The sequence below is a fragment of the Chelonoidis abingdonii genome, chromosome 20 (genome assembly GCF_003597395.2).
Source record: "Chelonoidis abingdonii isolate Lonesome George chromosome 20, CheloAbing_2.0, whole genome shotgun sequence".
Classification (NCBI taxonomy): domain Eukaryota; kingdom Metazoa; phylum Chordata; order Testudines; family Testudinidae; genus Chelonoidis; species Chelonoidis abingdonii.
The window spans coordinates 2,645,723-2,666,137 of record NC_133788.1 but is presented as its reverse complement, the minus strand read 5'-3'; the positions used below and the strand labels follow the sequence as shown (position 1 = coordinate 2,666,137).

The following is a 20,415-nucleotide window of genomic DNA, read 5'->3' as shown; positions in this document are numbered from 1 at the left end:
CCCTGGTGTTTGTTTGTTTTTTTTAAAACAGATTTTAGTAATAAATCAGCAGCAACAGGACTGACAAAAAGCTGAAGGCAGAGTAGAGCACTTTACAAAGGTGAGAGAGGTTGCAAGGCAAGTAGACGGCAAGGACAGTGGAGTTGTCAAGAATGATGCAGAAGGAGACTACTTATGAGGAAAGACTGAGACTGAGTTTCAGAGAGTGGTGAGACAACCGAAAGATGACATCAGAGTGGTTCTTGAAGAATGGGGAGTGGAGCAGCAGGCTTGGCATTAGCACAGAGATAGCAGTGGAAGCCATAGGACTAGAAGGTGTCTCCTACAGAGACAGCATAGAATCTCAAGGGATGACAACAGATATGGACAGGGCCTTAACAGGCTATGTGATTTGCTGCTGAATCTCAGTTTCATTTAAAACAAACTCTCCATAGGTTTCTAGCCTTTATGGTAGTGAAGGAAATTTCCACCTGAGACCCAATGCTGCATTTCCCTAGCTACATCTCTACTGAACAATTACAGTTGTGACTGAACTAGAGAAAGTTGCAAAAGTACCATGTTTTCACACTCACAATCCTATTTTGGGTGTTCTCCCTGCACTGATCGTACAATGCTCTGCGCAGCTTAGGGTTGCCAACTTTGTAATATTTTAAAAAATGACACCAGCAGGAGTGCGGGAATCTGCCCCGCACCCCCACCCCACATACATACTGCTTTTCCCCTCTCCTCTGGTCAGTAGGGACTTGCCTTTAAAGCCAGGGCTGGGAGCTGCAGTTACCTGTCTCAGATAGGAGGCGACCAAGGCTGAGTAGGGGCTGGCACAGGTGATGACCCATCACCTCCCCTGCCTGCAGAAATCAGATTTTGATCTGACCAGACCCTGTTAGGTCCCCCAGACACCTGGCCATCCTAGTGCAGATGCATGGTGTCTATGGTATATTTACGCCATTTCTCATTTTTGATGTATTTGTTCCATTTCCTGATTCATCAGGTTCTTGTCCCACATGAGGAACCACTCAGTGGCATGGGGGACAGAGGTTCCTCACACCTGGAAAATTGCATGAAACAGGGTCCACAGCTGCCGCCACACCTGGATTGATTCTGGGGACCTAGGGTTTATTACAACCATCATGGACACCTTTGGAAATCAGTGCTTGAGGGAACAGGAGCTTATTCTTTTTACCTGTGTTCAGCTGCTGCTATTTCTGCCATAAAACAAAAGGAAATAAATACTAGAATAAAAACTAACAGCTGTTCTTTCATTTTCTTCTATGATCCAGGCACAGGGGTGGCCTGGACCAGATGATCCCAAGGAAGGGGACCCTTCCAGGCCTCTCTACCTGGCCTTCTGAATTCCTCAAACTCCATTCCCCTTCATCTCCTACAACGGAGCCTACAGAGCAGAGGTGGGTAAACTACCGCCTACGGGCCACATCCAGCCCGTTCTGCCCAGCCTGAGCTCCTAGCCTGGGAGGCTAGCCCCTAGCTCCTCCCACCTTGTCCTCCCTCCCCCGCCGCCTCAGCTCACTGTGCTGCGGGTGCAATGCTCTGGGCAGCGGAGCTGCGAGCTCCTGGGGCAGTGCAGCTGCAGAGCCCGGCCTGACCAGGTCTCTGTGCTGAGCAGTGCATGGCTGTGCTCCAACTAGGCTTGCTGCTTTCCAACCCTCCCCATGTGCGAGAACTAGAAAGGTACTTTGTGGGGGATTTCTGAAGAGGCAAAACTGAAAGAAGAGGATCTGACACATAACACACCAAAGTTTGAGCTACTGGAGTAATATTAAAGCACCACATAGCTGTGGCTTTGAAAATCCTGCAGGCTGCACAATGCCTCACATCAAGAGAACTAGAGACCTTAATCGACACCAGCCATAAAATCCCTCATGGCCAGGTAACACTACTGGAAATGGAGAACTGAATTTTTTACATTACTTTTGTATCCCGTTCCCCCACACCCTCTCCAGTACTCTAGTACTGTACCTCTCATTTGCCTCTCCTGTTGCTCCTTCTCTTTCTTGGCTTGAATGGAAAGAAGTCTCCTGCTTTTCACAGCACTGATCATATCTTCAGCCTCTATTTCCATCTGTTGCTCTGTTTTTACCATCTCAATTTTTTTCTTGTCATTCCTTCCCACCCCATTCTCATCTTTCCCGTTCTCTTTGTTTTTAGCCTCCATTTCTTTCCGTTTCTGTTTTTCTGCTCTTTTCTTGTCATTCTCTTCCTTCAGCACAGCTAGCCGCTCCTTCCAAAGCTCAGCTGACATCTGCTGCTTTGCTTCCACATGGTCCTGCACGGAGTACGTCATTAGGATTCGGTGGCAGAGTGCTGTGACTATCTGCAGCTTCTCCTCAGATGTCAGCTCAAAGAACTCTGATGTCTCCAACTTCTCCAAAAACTCATCGTGTACCTCATTATCCTCAAAGGTAGCTGAATCCTTGCTCTCATCTACATTATCAGAAACCTCACTTTCCTCCTGCACATCTGACTTGCGTAGACAGAGGCGGACAAGCTCAGAAACAGAATGCAAGGTAAGGGGGATTTCTGAGAGTTTCATTCCCAACTCAGCATAGTCTTCAGCAATTTCATCCTGCAGCAGGGTCTGCAGAAGAATGACCAGCACCCGGTTCAAGTAGAGAAAGCCCCCTTTCTCTGCACACAGAGCCTCCATCAAGGAGACTGCTGTAATGGGATACTGAGCATCTGGCATCAGTAAGCTTGAATAACAGCTCAGGAACTCCACCACCATGGCCACATCCCCAAAGAGAGTATTGGGAAGTCCTTCTGGAGTATCCACTAGTTTAAAAGCAGGCAAATTCTTTCCTTTAAGATCTTGGTCCTCATACCTCTTCTGCTTTTCCAGTTTTTCCTGCATCTCCTTTTCCTTCCGCTCTTTTGCTCTCTCCTTTAGTTTCTCTTTCAGCTTCTCCCGTTTCTTCTTCAGATACTCCTTGCGCTGTTCCTCTGTCATGGAGGCCCATTTCTTTTTGTGCTCTAAGAGTTCAAAGCGTTTCTGTACTATCCCTCGCAACTCTTCAGGAAGGCGGGCACGGTCCTCATTTGAGAGTAGCCGGGCTGTTTTGGAGATGATGCAGGAAAGGGCACTCTTTTTATCCTCCCGGTCTTTGTTTTCCTTGTAATAGGCAATGAGGTGGAGCGCAGCAGGAGGAAGATGTTTCTGGGGTTTGCTGGAGGACCTGGGAGTCCCTGCTGAGTTCTTAGGAGTTCTAGACACCTTAGGGGTGCCTTTTGCCATGTCCAGTAGTGTCATTTGTTTCAGTTTCATCTTGGGATTCTTCAGACCTTTCCTGGGTGATTTTGATTTCCCAGGGGACTTCTGCCCATTCAGGACCCTTTTGCCTTTCAGTTTCTTGTCTAAGGATTTCTCGTTGCCCTTCCCTAGTCGGCTCCTCTTAGGAATGTGGAAGTCAGCACCAAGTTTGCCTGGAGACACTATTTTCATCACCTCCTCCAACTCCTCTTTGGAGGATTTTGGGTTCTTAGAGTTCTTCACTTTTAGTGGAGAGCCAATAATAGATTTCTTCAAATGCACATGACACCACAGCGTAGGGCTCAGTGGCTGGCCCAGTGAAGATCCATCGGTTTTGGATTTCTTGGAGGGCTTTCTGTCAGGTGATCCGGAGCTCTTCCTTTTGGTTGAGGGGTTGAGAGTCATGTACTAGAATTTAAGAAGAGATATTAATATAAAACCAATCTAAACAGGGGCAATGTCTGAAGAACCTTTCCCTGATAATTATTTTTAACAGGTAAGTTTAGTTCTGTTCCCTGTTCAGTTTAACATGTAAGTTCAGTACACAGTATACTGAGGGATACACACAGACCACTGCAATGGTTTTCAGTTTGCTATAGAGTTCCTCAGTTTATAAAAGTTAACAGCCCATCTTAGGAGGATTTAACATTCAGCTTTAAAATTTGTTGTTTGTTAAGATTGTTTGCTACAATGATGTTTTAAAGTTACTTCCAACTGCATTACATGAAAAAGCTTTCTAGTTTTCACAGATTTATGCATTTGTTTGCTTGAAAGTTTGTACGGTAAAAAGAGGACTCATTAGTTTCAGAGGCCTGCTCTGAAGGCTTTCCTGACAATACGGGGGTGGATTTGGAGGGTTTTTAGCCTTTGGAGTGATCCATTTGTCAATGCAGTTCTACTGTTCAGGAGTGTTACCTAATCAATAGGACTACACAATTGTTTGTAGCATTTGTGTAGCTGTGTTGATCCCAGGATATCAGAGACACAAGGTGGGTGACAAGCCTTTTTCTTGGACCAACTTCTGTTGGTGGAAGAGACAAAATGAGCTTTCACCAGCAGAAGTTGGTCCAATAAAGGACTACACAGTGGTAGTTTAGCGGCCTAATTTTTAAAGGTGCTGTGATCACCCCCAGCTCCTATTGATTTCTGAGATTCAGGTCATGAGCATCTGGATGGGTTAATTTCAAAAACTCAAAAACAACACAGAGGACTTGCAATAATATTTATAACCTTTGTGTTATAAATATTATTGCAACTATCAGAAGTCAGAGTGAAAAAGTTCAGGTTTTAGTAAAAATTCTGTCATGTCAAGCATAACAAAAGATACAGGATGTTCAACATTCTAATAATTGCTATAATAAGGTACATATTTCAGACATAGTAAGCATGTGCCCATCATAATCAAGTTACCTCTCTCAGAGCAATGTTGGCATTCTTATTTCCTGACTTCTGAATGTTTACTGCTACATTAAGATTAACCATTTAATGAAAGTTTAGTTTTCTTTTAATGCCCTTTAAGCCCTTATTGCAGAGAGCTCCACTGAAGACAGCACATAAACATTGCAGGAGACCACCCACGGAGAAAGTTGTTTTCGGCATGATATTAGTGATAACCCTCATAACCATTTATGTTAGATATAAATGCGTGTCATGTTTGCCAGTTGAACATGCTGACAGCTTAAAGTTATTTTGGCAGAATTGAGGAATGAATCCTAGATTGGTTTGTCTTCCAACAATTGCAGATTTTAAAATTGTTTGAATTTACCTCTGGGCTAAGGCCACGCATGGAAAACTTCCTCCCTGAAGATTCTCAGAGTTGTGATTATGAAAGTCCTGAAGTAATCTTAATTACTACATTAATTCCCAGGCACTCACAGTGTTATTCTTTCTAACCCACAGGGTAATGAAGGCACTTTAGTGCCATTCAGCTGACATAAGCAGCTCTTGTTTCCACTTAAGAGAAGTTACAGGGGTGAAGAGTCATTTGCTTTTACTCTCCCTTAAGTCGGTTACATTCTGCCTCTTGAACATAGGAAATGGCTATGGTATATAGATTCACAGACTGTAGGGCTGGAAGGGACCTCGAGAGGTCATTGAGTCCAGTCCCCTGCCCTCATGGCAGGACCAAATACTGTCTAGACCATCCCTGATAGACATTTATCTAACTTACTCTTAAATATCTCCAGAGATGGAGATTCCACAACCTCCCAAGGTAGTTTATTCCAGTGTTTAACCTCCCTGACAGTTAGAAACTTTTTCCTAATGTCCAAGCTAAACCGCCCTTGCTGCAGTTTAAGCCCATTGCTTCTTGTTCTATCCTTAGACGCTAAGATGAACAAGTTTTCTCCCTCCTCCTAATGACACCCTTTTAGATACCTGAAAACTGCTATCATGTCCCCTCTCAGTCTTCTCTTTTCCAGACTAAACAAACACAATTCATTAAGCCTTCCTTCATAGGTCACGCTCTCTAGACCTTTAATCATTCTTGTTGCTCTTCTCTGGACCCTCTCCAATTTCTCCACAACTTTCTTGAAATGCAGAGCCCAGAACTGGACACAATACTCCAGTTGAGGCCTAACCAGCACAGAATAGAGCAGAAGAATGACTTCTCGTGTCTTGCTCACAACACACCTGTTAATGCATCCCAGAATCATGTTTGCTTTTTTTGCAACAGTATCACACTGACTCATATTTAGCTTGTGGTCTATGACCTCAGATCCCTTTCGCCATATCCTTCCTAACAGTCTCTTCCCATTCTGAATGTATGAAATTGACTATTCCTGCCTAAGAAGCGCACTTTGCAATTGCTTTATTAAACGTCATCCTGTTTACCTCAGACCATTTTCTAATTTGTCCAGATCATTTTGAATTATGACCCTGTCCTCCAAAGCAGTTGCAATTCCTCCCAGTTTGGTATCATCTGCAAACTTAATAAGCGTACTTTCTATGCCAATATCTAAGTCGTTGATGAAGATATTGAACAGAGCTGCTCCAAAAGAGACCCCTGAGAACCCCACTCGTTATCCTTTCCAGCAGAATTGGGAATATTAACAACTACTCTGAGTACGGTTATCCAGCCAGTTATGCACCCACCTTATAGTAGCCCTATCTAAATTGTATTTGCCTAGTTTATGATAGGAATATCATGCAAGACCATATCAAATGCCTTACTGAAGTCTAGGTATACCACTCCACAGCTTCTCCCTTATCCACAAGGCTCGTTATCCATCAAAGAAACTATCAGACTGGTTTGACACAATTTCATCTTTACAAATCCATGCTGGTTATTCTCTACACTGTACCACCTTCCAAGTGTTGCAGATGAGTTCCTTAATTACTTGCTCATTATCTTCCCTGGCATAGAAGTTAAACTATCTGGTTTGTAGTTCCTGGGTTGTTTTTACTTACCTTTTTTATAGATGGGCACTATGTTTGCCCTCTCCAGTCTTCTGGAATCTCTCCCACTCCATTATTCCAAAGAATATAAGCTAAGGCTCAGATACCTCCTCTATTAGCTCCTTGAGTATTCTAGGATGCATTTTATCAGACTCTGGTGACTTGCAGGCATCTAACTTTTCCAAGTGATTTTTAACTTGTTCTGGGGTTTTTTTTTTTTTTTTTTTTTAATCTTCCAAACCTACCCCTCTTCCCATTAGCATTCACTATGTTAGTCAGGCATTCCTTCGGACTTCTCGGTGCAGACCGAAACAAAGAAGTCATTGAGCATCTCTGCCATTTCCAAGTTTCCTGTTACTGTTTCTCCCTCCTCACTGAGCAATGGGCCTACCCTGTCCTTGGTCTTCCTCTTGCTTCTAATGCCTTCTTGCTTCCCTTTATTCCTGTAGCTAGTTTGAGCTCATTTTGTGCCTTTGCCTTTCTAATCTTGTCCCTACATTCCTGTGTTGTTTGCCTATATTTATCCTTTGTATACCCTGAGTGCCACGTGGATGCCTACACTAAAAAGAGCACCATGGCCAGCCTAAGCCGATTCAGACTTGCAGGACTTGGGCTGCAGAACTATAAAATTGCAGTGTATATGTCTGGACTCTAGCTGTAGCCCAGGCTCCAGGACCCTGCTGGAGGGGAGGGTCCCAGAACCAAGGCTCTAGCCAGAGTCCGAACAACTATACTGCAATTTTATAGCCCTGCAGACCCAGGCCAGCCGCAGGTGTTTTACTGAAGGTATGTTTACGTTGCAGACTTCAGAGAGGGAAACAGCATAGGTGAAAATTTTGACTTTACATTGTCTGGGACTATTAAAATGTTTTACAAGATTACAAACAACTGTAACAGCCCACAGTAGAAAGTCCAGTCTTTCATAACCTATCAGGGATAACTCTACTTTGGCAGTATCAGTGCAGATGCTCTTAGGATTAGTAAACTTTCCCCAAGCATTGGTCCAGGACCAGTGATCAAAAAAGTTTCTATTCCATACTTTGATACAACTGTCAAGCCAGAGGAGAACATTGTCCCTGCAGGCTCTTTTGTACTTGCATAACTATAGATAACTGATTTTTTTTTTTCTTAAGTAGCTACATTTGGCAACAAGTTGTCCATCAAATCAACATATGGTTTAGGCATTTCTTTACAAGAAGAGAACAAATCTATGTTGGGGAAATTTCTGAGAGGTAAGAGCAGTCAGATATTGACAATTTTTTTTTTCCTGTCAAGCTCTCGGTATTTAACTTTAGCTCCTATGTCCTGTCTTCACTCGCCAGTTCTCCAGACAGTATGCTACTCTACTTCCCTTCTTAGAACTTTTACTGGCAAATTCTAAGAAACCAGAAATTGGCTACGGCAAAAATTCTCTAACATTGCAACAGATGACCTAATTAAGGTCAAGACTCCCTAAATATTTACAGTGAAATATCAAACAATGTTAAGCTTCTCCCACAGATTCAGTTTTATTGTTTCCTAATAGGAAGTAACTAGAAGAGGCAGTGAATGGTATGAAAGTAACAGCAGCTTCCTCCCCCCAAAAGTAAAACTGATTACAACAGATTTGCAAGTTTTTTGCTACACTTGCTCAACAGAATGTACTGTAGGCCCTCCATTGACAGGGTACAGGCACAACGCTGGTGTCTCAGGCTCAAATACCATCTCAAGCTGACCAGGGCTAAGAGTTTCATAAAAAAACAGTGCTCTTGTTCTAGGGACAGCTAATGCACTATTTACCAAAGACTTGCAGCAGTGTAGATAAGTCCCTGCAAGTGCAAATAGAATAAAATTCTTTACATTGATAGCATGCTTCCTTTGGTGCTTTGAATGCTAACCACCCTTAAATGCTTTGAGTAAGTACTTTTTAATTATGTATTTCTAGTAACTGAATGCCCCAAATACTACAGCAAATTAAGAGGTAGTCTGCATGTTAAATGACTTTATATTAACCTTTCCTTTAAATTAACCTACACTAGACTTCTATGTGAGCCTAAATATTCCTGTTAGAGCACGGAGCCATCCTACTAGTGCAGGCAGAAAGATGTAAGGAAATCCCTTTTTGTTCTAGGGTGCAGTTTTACTAAGTTTGAATCATGCTAGAATTATTCCATATAGGAAAAACAGAGGACTTTCCCAGCATGCACACCTCCCAAGGGCAGAGTCTGTGCTCCAGCAGGGTTTCAATACGGTGTATATTGAGCCAATGGCACAATAGTTAGCCCTTTTGGGGGTGAGGGATGAGTCTTGTTTAACCTCAATACTGAAAGCTCCTTTTATCATTGCTATGTGGAATATTCAGTACATGTGATAATTGCCACAGGGTTGCCGGAAGTAGCTCCCTCAGTTAAGGGATGGCAAGCCAGCATCTAGGATAACACGCCAATAGAATAGAGTATCTATCTACTGTAGTGGCAGTATGGTGCAAACATAGGGCACATGACTGGGAGATTCAAGTCCTATTTTCAGCTCTGCCACTGACATAACGCACTCGGGCAAATCACTTCACCTCTACACCGCGAGTTCCCACTTATAAAAAGGGGGTAATCCTGGCCTCCTTTTGTAAAGTATTTTAAGTTCTGTGAATCCAGCACACTATATGGAAGTATTAATTCTGCAAAGACTATGGAAATACAGTTACAAAACCAAAATATTTAATATCTCAACTACAATCTCTAAATTACGATAACCGGACAAATGATTCAGTAATTCACACTACTGGATAAAGGTTAGTTTTCTCCTATGTAGTAAACTCCTGACATCTCAAGTTAGCTTCAACAGTTGGGATTTATATTGCTTGTCTAAGGCAAAGAAAATGCAATCTTGGTAATTGTGCCACTAGATTTTCAGTGTCTTGTGTTGGGGTAAAAACCTCTAAATGAAATAAGTTAATTAAACAAACACATTGCCTTACAATAGCATTTGTAGGTCTCCTTTACCCAAATTTTCTACACTTCAGTGTTTCACAAACAAGTATGTTTTCTGGATGGCTAGGGGATTGAGACAAATTGCTGAGAGTGACCACCTAGAAAAAAGCAATATTTATTGCACTGATCTGTGGCTGACAATATTGTGTCCAACTAAACTTATTTTTCTTCTTATCCAAGAGTGGGGGCTCCTTATATAATTGCCACTGATTGGCAAGGAGAAATGCAATTTACAATAGACTTCATCTATTCTCACCTAGTTCCACTCCTTAAGAGGGTTTAAAACCTCCCGTAGCCCAACTAAACCCACTCCAGCCAGTCTTTTCAAAGATGACTATTTTAGGTGCTCATCTAAAGTTGCCTTAATGGAGCTGATTTTCAGAAAATGCAGGGCTTTCAGTCTGAAAACTAAGCCCCTACAAGATGTCTCAAGTTTGGAGCCTCCAAAAAAATTTATTCACTTGAAAATCTTGGCCAGCGTCTCTTCCATACCCCCAGCCCGACCCTGCAAGCAGATTTTTAAATGAGTGTTCTTACCTTATGTGGGTCTAGCAGAAAGTCACTAAATTTACTGGGAAGAGAGTACTTCTTCACTAATTCATCTTCTACCACCCATGGAGAATTCTCGCCTGTGCCAGCCCGTAGTGCATTATGGCGGATGAAATACCTCAGGATTTCTTTGTTGGGTGGTCGCTCTGTACGGATTAAGCTATCTGCTGGCACGTTGCTGATTATCTTTGAAACATCACACCAAGACAGATCAGTAACATTCAATGTTTATATATTATCTCAAACAACACACAGCACAAGAGCACAGGTATGGTACATTACATCACCTCTTACCTCTTTCTTTGTGTGACCACCACCAATGCAACCTCAGATTAGAACAAATAGCACTTGTAGCACTGAGAGTTGAGAGAAGTTGGTGGGATGTTCAATTAGCTAAAACTGTCACTGGAGTATTTGAAATGTTAACTTACGTTGTGGATTCCTTGCCAAAGTCTACTACTTTGTTTTGGCGACAACGCTCAATCATTAATATTTGGTTAAAGAAAAGAGTAGTTTATCAAAACCTTTTTGAGACCAGGGGAGTTACTCTGCAAGCTGTAATAATTAGTTTCAAGTCATTGCTGCCTTCCTATCAGGATTACATTACCTAGTGAACAGCTGATAGAAAGCATGCTGCAGCGGGGCAAACAACAGTGCATCCTGAAGTGTAATTAGCTATGATGTCACTCAAAATATCACTGGTTAATTAAGTATAAGCATCAGAGGGGTAGCCGTGTTAGTCTATATCCACAAAAACAATGAGGTGTCTGGTGGCACCTTAAAGACTAACAGATTTATTTGGGTATAAGCTTTCATGGGTAAAAACCCACTTCTTCAGATGCAGTTACAATATAAGCAGTTACTCTTGATCACTTCTACAAGCAATACCAGGAAGGATGAGCTACAGTGCTGATGAGAAGCACAATTGGGAAAGTAACTGAAATACTTTCCTAACGGATTGTGTATTCTAAATGGACAATCCACCCTAAATTCTCAATTATCGAGGGACAATCTTCACTCTGATATATTTTGCTTTACACAAACAACTCTACAACTTTTTATCAGTGATGAACAGGAATATTTGGATGCTAATATCTAAATGGTACTGTTAAATTTATTCACCTAAATTTAGGTTATTGCTGATTATGTACTATATGTATCTTATGACTTAAGACAAACTTTGTATTTGTGGACAATCTAAGCACTATACCCACATGTACAGATGCTCTTTTCTTAACCTGTGTATTATTATTTTTTTTTTACATTAGCTTTAATAAAAAAATTTATATCACTGGCCAGGTTTCATCAACCAATTGGCAGACAGATCAGAGATTAGCCAGTTAACAGCCATCTTACTCACCAAGGCTTCAGACAACATTTCTATACAACACTGAATGTGGTTAAAAGAATCTTAACTGCTGCTTGATGGCACATAGTGGTTATTTATTTCATCCTTTTCTGTCACACTGCGTAGTAGAAGATTCATACAGGCAACTCACCTTATCTTCATTTTGCAGCTTGACATCATATTTGTGTGGCAGAAACTTAGGTGGCACCCACTTCTTCTCTTCCTTCTTCAGAGAAGTAGGAAGTTTCCGAGGGGACCTACGTGCCCGGTCACCTGATCAACCAGAAGACAGACAGTTATTGATGCACTGCTGAGACAGACCGACTAGGGGCTATAGAATTAAAAAAAAGACTACAGTCATACCATTAACAGGTCATGCTTAGACTTGTCACATGTTCCTTTAATGCCCCCTAGTCTTTCAAGTTCCCTCAGTAAACCACCTCGGACACTGTAACATGCATGAGGGACCACCACTGAGCACATCTTCACAGTGGTTTGCCTATAACCATCTACACACAGAGAGGACGGTTTTATAGGGATCTAGTCCTCTACACCTGCTCAGACCCTTTGAGCTGGTCACCAATAGATAAAATTGGTCAGTGTTACTGCCAAAAGCTCTAGTTGTGAAACTGATACTTAGATGCACCGTTCACTTCATCCCTTCCAGCAGTATCTAGCAAATGCAGTGGCCTTGCTAGAGTAGATGATCACATCCCAGAAGAGCTGTAGTACTAATCACAACAGGGCAAGGCCGAAGTTTTAAGTATTGATTTCTCAGTGATGTTTTCAGTGTGCCATTTTAACAACCAACTAGAGCTGGTGAATTTGATCAGATCACTTATCTGGAAATAAATTCTACCATGGAGACTTACTACAAACTAATGGTACAGAATAAGCTAACTTTAATGGTCTTAAATGGCTTATGAAAATGTGAGCAAGAATTCTAAGTTATTAAGTTTCTGAGAAAAGATGCTATCAGGAGAGTGAGTGGGTCAGCTGTCTTCAACACAAGATGTCCAGTCTATCGAAATATGCATATTACAATTCCTAAATTGTTTAAAGGAATAATGACAACCACTAGAATGAACAGATGTGTATTTCTTGACCAGAAAACAGCCAGAAGTTTGTCTTTCCTAAAAAAAAATCTCATTAAAAGAGAACTTACTGTGGAAGACCATCCCCAAGTTTTATTTTTACACTCATTGCTATGAATTTTTTTTAAAAAAAGATCATGTGTGTGTACTTGGGCAAATTCTAGACCAGGGATGGTCAACCTGTGGCTCCTTGCATAAGTGCTGACTCCGGGGCTGGAGCTACAGGTGCCAACTTTCCACTGCTCAACCCTGGGCCCCACTCCCCCTCCACCCTTACCTCAAAGCCCGGGCCCCTTCCTCTGAGTCTGCCGCACCCTTGCTCCTCCCTCCTCCAACGCAGAGCCTCCTGTACACTGCGAAACAGCTGAACACAGCAGGCAGGTGGCACAGGGAAGGGGGACGGGAGGTGCTGATCGGAAGGAGGTGCTGAGGTGGCGGGGCGGGGCGTGGGCTGCTGAAGTATTACTGTGGCTCTTTGGTAAATTCTGGCTTCTTCTTAGGCTCAGGTTGGCAACCCCTGTTCTAGACCTAGGCTAGATACACTATTATGTCTATTTGTAAACATTATGATTTTAAACAAACTTAGCACCTCTAAACACTAACAATTAAAGCACATCATACAAATATCAAAGATAAATCCCTAGCAACAAACTATCCACACATCAATGTGTCAATAAAATCATAACATTGCCACATCTAACCAACTTTATCCCTCACTGCACTTACAATCTGGACACAAAGGGGAAAAAAGATGGCATTGCAGTCTGCTCAGAAGGCAGCTAAGATCTGGTAGACAATGTCAATGAGGAACAAGTACCTAAACCGAGGATTTCTTTGTAACTCAAGGACCTCCTGATGTCGACTGACAGAAGGCACAGTGATACACAGATCCCTGGTTCACCAAAATAATGTCATGTGAGGTCTCTAATGAAAGCATGTGTCACACTGGTCATCAATCACTGTGAGATGTATGTATGGAACATATATGAGAAGTCATACAGATATGTTGAAAATTATGTTCTCTAGGCCTTGTAGGTAAAGGCAGGTCACTCACAGGTGCCTTGAGACAAACTTCTCCAGACAAGAAATGGGAGACACTTATCCCCCTGCTGGACCACTGCATATTGTGTGTGTCTTACAACAAAAGTCTACTAGCACAGTGGCTCTCAACCTTTCCAGACTACTGTATCCCTTGTAGGAGTCTGATTTGTCTTGCGTACCCCCATGTTTCACCTCACTTAAAAACTACTTGCTTACAAAATCAGACATAAAAATACAAAAGTGTCACAGCACACTATTACTGAAAAATGGCTTACCAACTCATTTTTACCACATAATTATATGGTAAATCAATTGGAATATAAATATTGCACTTGCATTTCAGTGTATAGTATATAAAGCAGCATAAAGTCACTGTCTATATAAAATTTTAGTTTGTACTGACTTCGCTAGTGCTTTTTATGTAGCTTATTGTAAATCCAAGCAAATATCTAGATGAGTTGATGTACCCACAGAAGACCTCTGCGTACCCCCAGGGGTAGTCATACCACTGGATGAAAACCACTGTACTAGCATATTGAGTCAAGGGCTAATGAAGGGCTTGCGGAGACTTCAGAAGGAAGTTAATAGGAAAAAGGTAAACAGCAGAGGAAGATGTGGGGGCACAGATGTACAGTTTTCAGGTGAAAATCAGAGGGCTGGTATATCTTGGGGTGCAGTGAGACACACTGGCATCCTTCAGTCTGCAAAGAAACTGCAAGAAGTCTTGATCTTATGAAAGGAGATCTCAGCCATCTTGGTTAACAACGCTGGGAAAAGAATTTGGTATAAGCTAGGGGAATGTCCCCCGTGAGTTAAGTTTAGGCTCTAGAAAGCATGTTATGATTTTGGTTTATATGTAAGCATTTGTTTCTACTATTCTTACTTTCTATTATTTGAATCTCCGTTCTTATGTATATTTATAGTGAAAAAAAGAGTAAGTTTATTATCAAGTGCTGTTTGTTAAGCAGAGTGGTGATCCTGAGTTAAAACTAGTAAGCTGGTGTGTACTATTCCTTTGGGAGTAGTGAATCTGTGAGTGCTGAGTAGAACAGGGGCTGGGCACTCCAGAGAAATGCTTGAAGGGCTTAGTGTGTACTTACTGCTTGCCTGCAAAGGGACGGCAGAGCCAGAGAAGGTAATACTTGTGCTGCCTGTGGCCAGCGTTGTCAGGGACCTGATCCCTGGCAGGTATAGAGAAGACACTCTCATGCTAAGAGCAGATGGTAGCAAGGTGCCTCACAACCCTGGGAAGCATCCCACCCTCACAGAAAATTATTATGCAAGATGGAAAATCTCTCCTTTTTAAACCAGGGGACCATAAGCTCAAATATTTCAGCTGATTCTACCTACAGCACTACTGCATGGTGAGAGAATCAGTCTCCAACAGCCAGATCCTAAAGCATTGTGGCTTTACAAGTTATGCAGCCAACACTGTACACTCCTTCAAAGATTAATAAGGAGGCATTGTTGATTAGATTAAAGAGCATAGGTATAATATGTTCTCTGTATGAAGTGCCATTTAATAAATGGGCAGCCACATCCTGCACTAGCTTTAGTTTCCAGAGTCTAAAAGGCTATGTCCCACGTACACCACATTACACTAGCTTGGTCCTGAAGTGAAAGGCCCAAAACACAGTAGCAGAGGCCTGAGAGAAGAGGCTACACTCTGCTTGTCAAGATCAGATAAGAAGAGAGGCACCCTTGGCTGCTCAGGATACAGAAGTCATAAGTTGGTCTTATGCATTTGTTCTACAAATATTTTGTTAACATTTTAACAGTATTACTGACTATAGTCATAGAAGGGACATTACCATATTATATTATGTTTTTGATGATCAAAAGCACAATGAAAGTTGTGTGCAAAACATTTCATTCCAGATCCTCAATAGGTATTTAGACAGCTAACTCCCATTGATTTCAGTGGAAGTTAGGAGCCTAAATAGCTTGGAGGATCTGGGTCTTAGAAAATGAAAGCAGAGAACTGAATGAGCAGAACTCAGTGTCTGAATGCTAAGACACATTTTGGCTGTGGATACATTGACTACATATAATAAAGGTTAGAGTTAAAAATGTGACCACATTTTTAGGCATTACAATCTGATTTTAAAAAAGTCTTCTACAGGTACAAGTTATTCTCCAGCAAGACCTGGATTAACCAAACGGCATTAACACCCTAAAGCATCCAAATGAAGCTGTCTCCTTTTCTTTACCAAATGTTTTGGATAGTCCAAAAACGTGTTTTGACTGCTACAGTTCAGGTTATATAACTATTTCCAATGGCTCACAGTGAATCTTAGAAAAACATTTTTCACACAGAAGTTTAATACTTTGCCTCTGTTCAGATTTTTTGGCTCACTTTCTAAGACGTTTCACTCATTTTTAAACAAGTGGAAATAAACCTTTGAGGAGTAATACTCAGCTTTGCTCTAGAGAAAGTTGCTTTTCATTTAATTGCATTATGACTATACATTTTTTTCACTAAACTTGTGAAGAGTACCCCCACAGACTTGTGCACATGTACACAAAAATCATAAAACAGCTTAAATGCTAATGAAATTAGTTTTTCAACATTAGCAGAGTTAAATGTATGGCTTCCCAGCTGCCTGAAGTCTCCTAACCTGACAATTTCAGCTGCCCAGCCTGCTTATTCCCATTCCATGATGGTGAACCTACAAAGGTATGCAGGACTGCAAGCCTTGTTTGCGCACCTTAGGAGTCCCTTCCAGCTGCACTACTCATATGATATACAAAAGGGGGGGCTTCTCCCCAAGCCATAGTGCAGGGATGGGCAAACTACAGCTCGGGGGCCACATTCAGCCCTCCAGATGTTTTAACCTGGCTGTCGAGCTCTCGCCGGGGAGTGGGGCCCGGGGCTTGACCCGCTCCGCGCGGCTCCCAAAAGCAGCAGCATGTCCTCCCTCTGGCTCCTACATGTAAGGGCAGCCAGGGAGTTCAGCGTGCTGTCCCACAGCTCCCATTGGCTGGGGGGAGCCGGAGGGAAAACATGTCGCTACTTCTAGGATTTGCTTGAGGTAAACGCTGCTGGAGCCTGTACCTCTGACCCCCTCCCATGTCTCAACCCCCTGCCCCAACCCTCATCCCCTTCCTGGCCTCTGAACCTCTGTGTCTCAGCCTGGAGAAACCTCCTGCACCCCCAAACCCTCATCCCCAGCCCCAGCCCAGAGCCCGCACCCCAGCCCTCACCCTTCCTCCCCTGCACCCTAACCCCCTGCCCCAGCCTGGAGCCCCATCCTGCACCCTGAACTCCTTATTTTTGGCCCCACTCCACAGCCCACACCCCCAGCCAGGGCCCTCACCTCCTCCCACACCCCAACTCCCAATTTCATGAGCATTCATGGCCCACCATACAATTTCCATACCCAGACGTGACCCTTAGGCCAAAAAGTTTGCCCACCTCTGTCCAAGTGTCTGTAGGACAGGGGATGCCTACTGCAGATTTAGATATATCCAGGTCATAGAATCAACATGCGCTATACATGAACTTCTGCAAGGCAGCAGGGCTTCAAACCCAAGAGCTGATGCTGCTTTATTTATCCCTTTTACGAAAAAAAGGGGGGGGGGGGCAGGATGAGTGCCAAGAAAATGCTAAGGTTTACTCTGCCCCCTTGTGTATATTCCATTAACTGAAGTTGGCATATATACCAGATGTTTTCATTACTACATTTGTCGTGTGTTATAAGTACAGTAAGCATTTTATATTTATTTTCAAGGACTCTGGAACTCAGCTAAGTATTATAACATCACACAGGTATCTAAAATTGTAGAAAAATTGCATTGTTACTATTTCTCATACAATGTATCAGCCATGTAATTACAAGAATACTGTGCATTCACACAAGAGAGCAGAGTTAAAGCTGCATGCACATGCTTAATATTGGGAGTTTAATGGTGTACTCTTACCATTTCTATCAAGAGATTATTTTGTATGGAATTATATACTCAGCACCTTTGATAACTTCAAAGCACTTTACAATGTTAAATTTCTATTTACAGTGTGCATCGTCCTCCGTTTAAAGTTACCCACTTGTAAAATAAGATTAGACCAGTCCCTTTACCAAAGTCAGAGTCAGTGGCAGAACCAGAATAGAACTCAGGAGTCTTAACTCTTCTGACATAACCACAAAGCCATATTGAAGCACAGAGGGCTAGGCTGTGTTCCTCGAACAGCCCCATTCAGAAGTTAACTGATTTCAGGTTTCTGTGCTCATGTAATATTTTGTTTAATGAAGTTTTGGCAAACACACTATGAATAAAACAAATACATTCCACAATTTCTTGCCAATTACTGCCGATGACCAGCATTTGCTGTTTCTTTCTTCCTCGCTAACTAAATTACTGTGCTTTAGCCCCATTCTAAGCATGACTAATGCAGCAATTTGTTTCATACATTGATTGGCTATGTCTGTATTATGAGCTAGGGGTGAGACTCCTCTGCCCATCTACACATACTTGAGCTAGATCTCATGGAGCTAGTGAGTATAAAAAGCAGTAGTAGCAGCAGAGGCATGGCAAGCCATGCCGAGTACATACCCACCAGTTTCAAGTGGGTTTGTGCTTGGCACCGCTCAGCCCTGCCTTCATTACTACTGTTACTGCTATTTAGACACACGCCAGCTCTCATCAAGCTACCACAAGTATGTGTACAGAGTAGAGCAATCACACTCTACTCATAGTGTAGACAAAGCCTTAAGAGTTTAAGGCCAGAACATTTCTCCACATGTTAATATTTTCTCAGTTGTATGGACAATTACAAATATTACTAACATGTACATAGTTCACAGCTCAAATACATCTGCAGTGCAAAAGTTCATCTGCATTGAGTGAGAATCCACAGAAGCTAAGGACCGGAAGTTGGAAAACCTGGTTCCAGTTACTGTTTTGCCAGTGATCTGCTGTGTCACAGTGCATAAGCCACTTCTCCTCTACTCCTAGTTTCCTCATGTGTAAAATGGGAACTATGCTCATCCCCCTCGGGTGTTACATATGTTGTAAAGTGCTTGTTGTTTAAAGAATCAATAAAGTGTCTTTAAACATAAGCTTTGATACTTAGCCTGGTCAGAGACAGTTGAAAGTTCTCATTCAAGTGACCTTTCCAAAACCACAAGCTTTTGCAAAAAAAGTTCAAGTTCTTAAGAGTTACATAGGGTAATGTTTGAGTTCCATATTTTCCTTTGACACTAACTTTTCCAAACTTGAGGAAGTTTTGAAGAGTTATAAAAGAGCAAAAGGCAAAAATGAAAACATGGAAAAAGCCTTGGACATTCGTTTTGTTGTGTTCAATGGGAAAAAGGGGTGGAGGGAGAAAAAGAGGAAGAAAAACAATTTTTAAATTGTTTTATGTCCAACCGTGTAAAATAGTAACTTTGAGATTTTTCCACAAAGTTGATTTTGGTTTTCCAATCAGCTCTAAGCCTGAAAGGAAGAACTGGCTCCTAAGGCCTATTTGGGAGGTGAGAAAACACAAAATATTGACTCAAAGTAGAGAGTCACAATGTTTAGAGTCAAGGGTTGGTTGATTTTATGGTTGGGCTGTGAAGGGAAGTGGGGGAAGGAAAAATCACAATAAAAAATTAACACTAGAGCATAAAGCTAGCTGTGGTTTTCCTTGCTTTTGATTCGCCTCCTGCTCCTATCAGCCGTTCTTTTGAACCTCATGTGTCAAGCTACACCTTCTAAATTTAAGATGTGATTGACAGAAATTTAACTCTCAGCAATTCTACCACACTAGATGTTAGCTAGTGCCTAACTTCCAGCCCCATCACCACGCATGCATCACCTCCGTTATTCTCAGAGGGTATTTTCTTCCTTGTTAAATACTACTGACCTTTCAGAAGTGCAAACCATTACCTAGTTCTGCTGATCCCTATTTTTGTTGACAATGCTCTGTTTTAGCTGCATTTTGTTGTCTGCTGGTCACTACATAGGAAGTGACCCTAAATACAGCAATGTGGCAAGTACCAGTGTAATCAATCAGTTATGCTCCAGCAGGAAACCCAGACAGGATGAGATACATCTTCATGACTGAGTGGATAAGAGAAGTGTCTGGTACCAGCAGGAGGCTGAAATACAGGAAGAGTCTTGAAGCGTTCCCACAGAGTGGAAAGGTTTCTCAATGTTTCCCTCTAAACACCAAGAAGGTGACAGCAACATCTAGGTCCTGTCCACAGCATCAACCGAGCAAAGCTTAGCCATTATTTCAGTGACACTATTTCAGCTGCAGTGTGCACAGAACACTGGATGGTTGACATTCTTGGTGTAGGTCATTCAGTGCGGTGAGTATTCCTCCATGTGCCTGGGATTAATAAAGAATGCTGCCTCTAGACTGACAACTGTCAACCAGTGGCAGTAATTTTGGAAGCTACAGCCTAGTCATGGCAGTTGTGTCTACCCTTATCTGATCTAACCTTACTCTGAGCGAAGTTAAACACACTGATGGAGACACGAGCCCTGGCTATACTGCAGCTTCTATCAACACCACTAGCGCAGCTCCACCAGTGAAAAACACGCCCAATTTTTCTTAGCTTTGATAAGGGTCCTAAAGAAACTGCCACATGCTGTAATTAACAGGACTACTGAAGAAAGTTTCATATGACTATATTGGACAAAGGCAAATCTAAACACATTTTGATTTCTGTAAGACAAAGTAATGGACTACATGTAGCTGCAGATTTGCAGTGCTTTTTAATTCCATTACAACTTGTGACAGACCCAGACCAGTGGGGTTCAGGAGTCTGG

The 20,415-nt window shown here is 42.2% G+C and overlaps 1 protein-coding gene across 2 annotated transcripts in view; it reads right to left on the bottom strand.

The window, feature by feature from the left end:
• The window catches only part of BAZ1B (bromodomain adjacent to zinc finger domain 1B), an 88,425-nt gene that overhangs the window by 49,496 nt on the left and 18,514 nt on the right, over positions 1-20,415 (bottom strand). For both annotated transcript variants that reach the window (XM_075074012.1, XM_075074013.1), the window contains exons 5-7: positions 11,676-11,797; positions 10,165-10,362; positions 1,978-3,673 (exon numbers count right to left, since the gene is read on the bottom strand). In XM_075074012.1, coding sequence (XP_074930113.1) covers positions 1,978-3,673; positions 10,165-10,362; positions 11,676-11,797 — 2,016 coding nt within the window. The remainder of the gene's footprint in view (positions 1-1,977; positions 3,674-10,164; positions 10,363-11,675; positions 11,798-20,415) is intronic.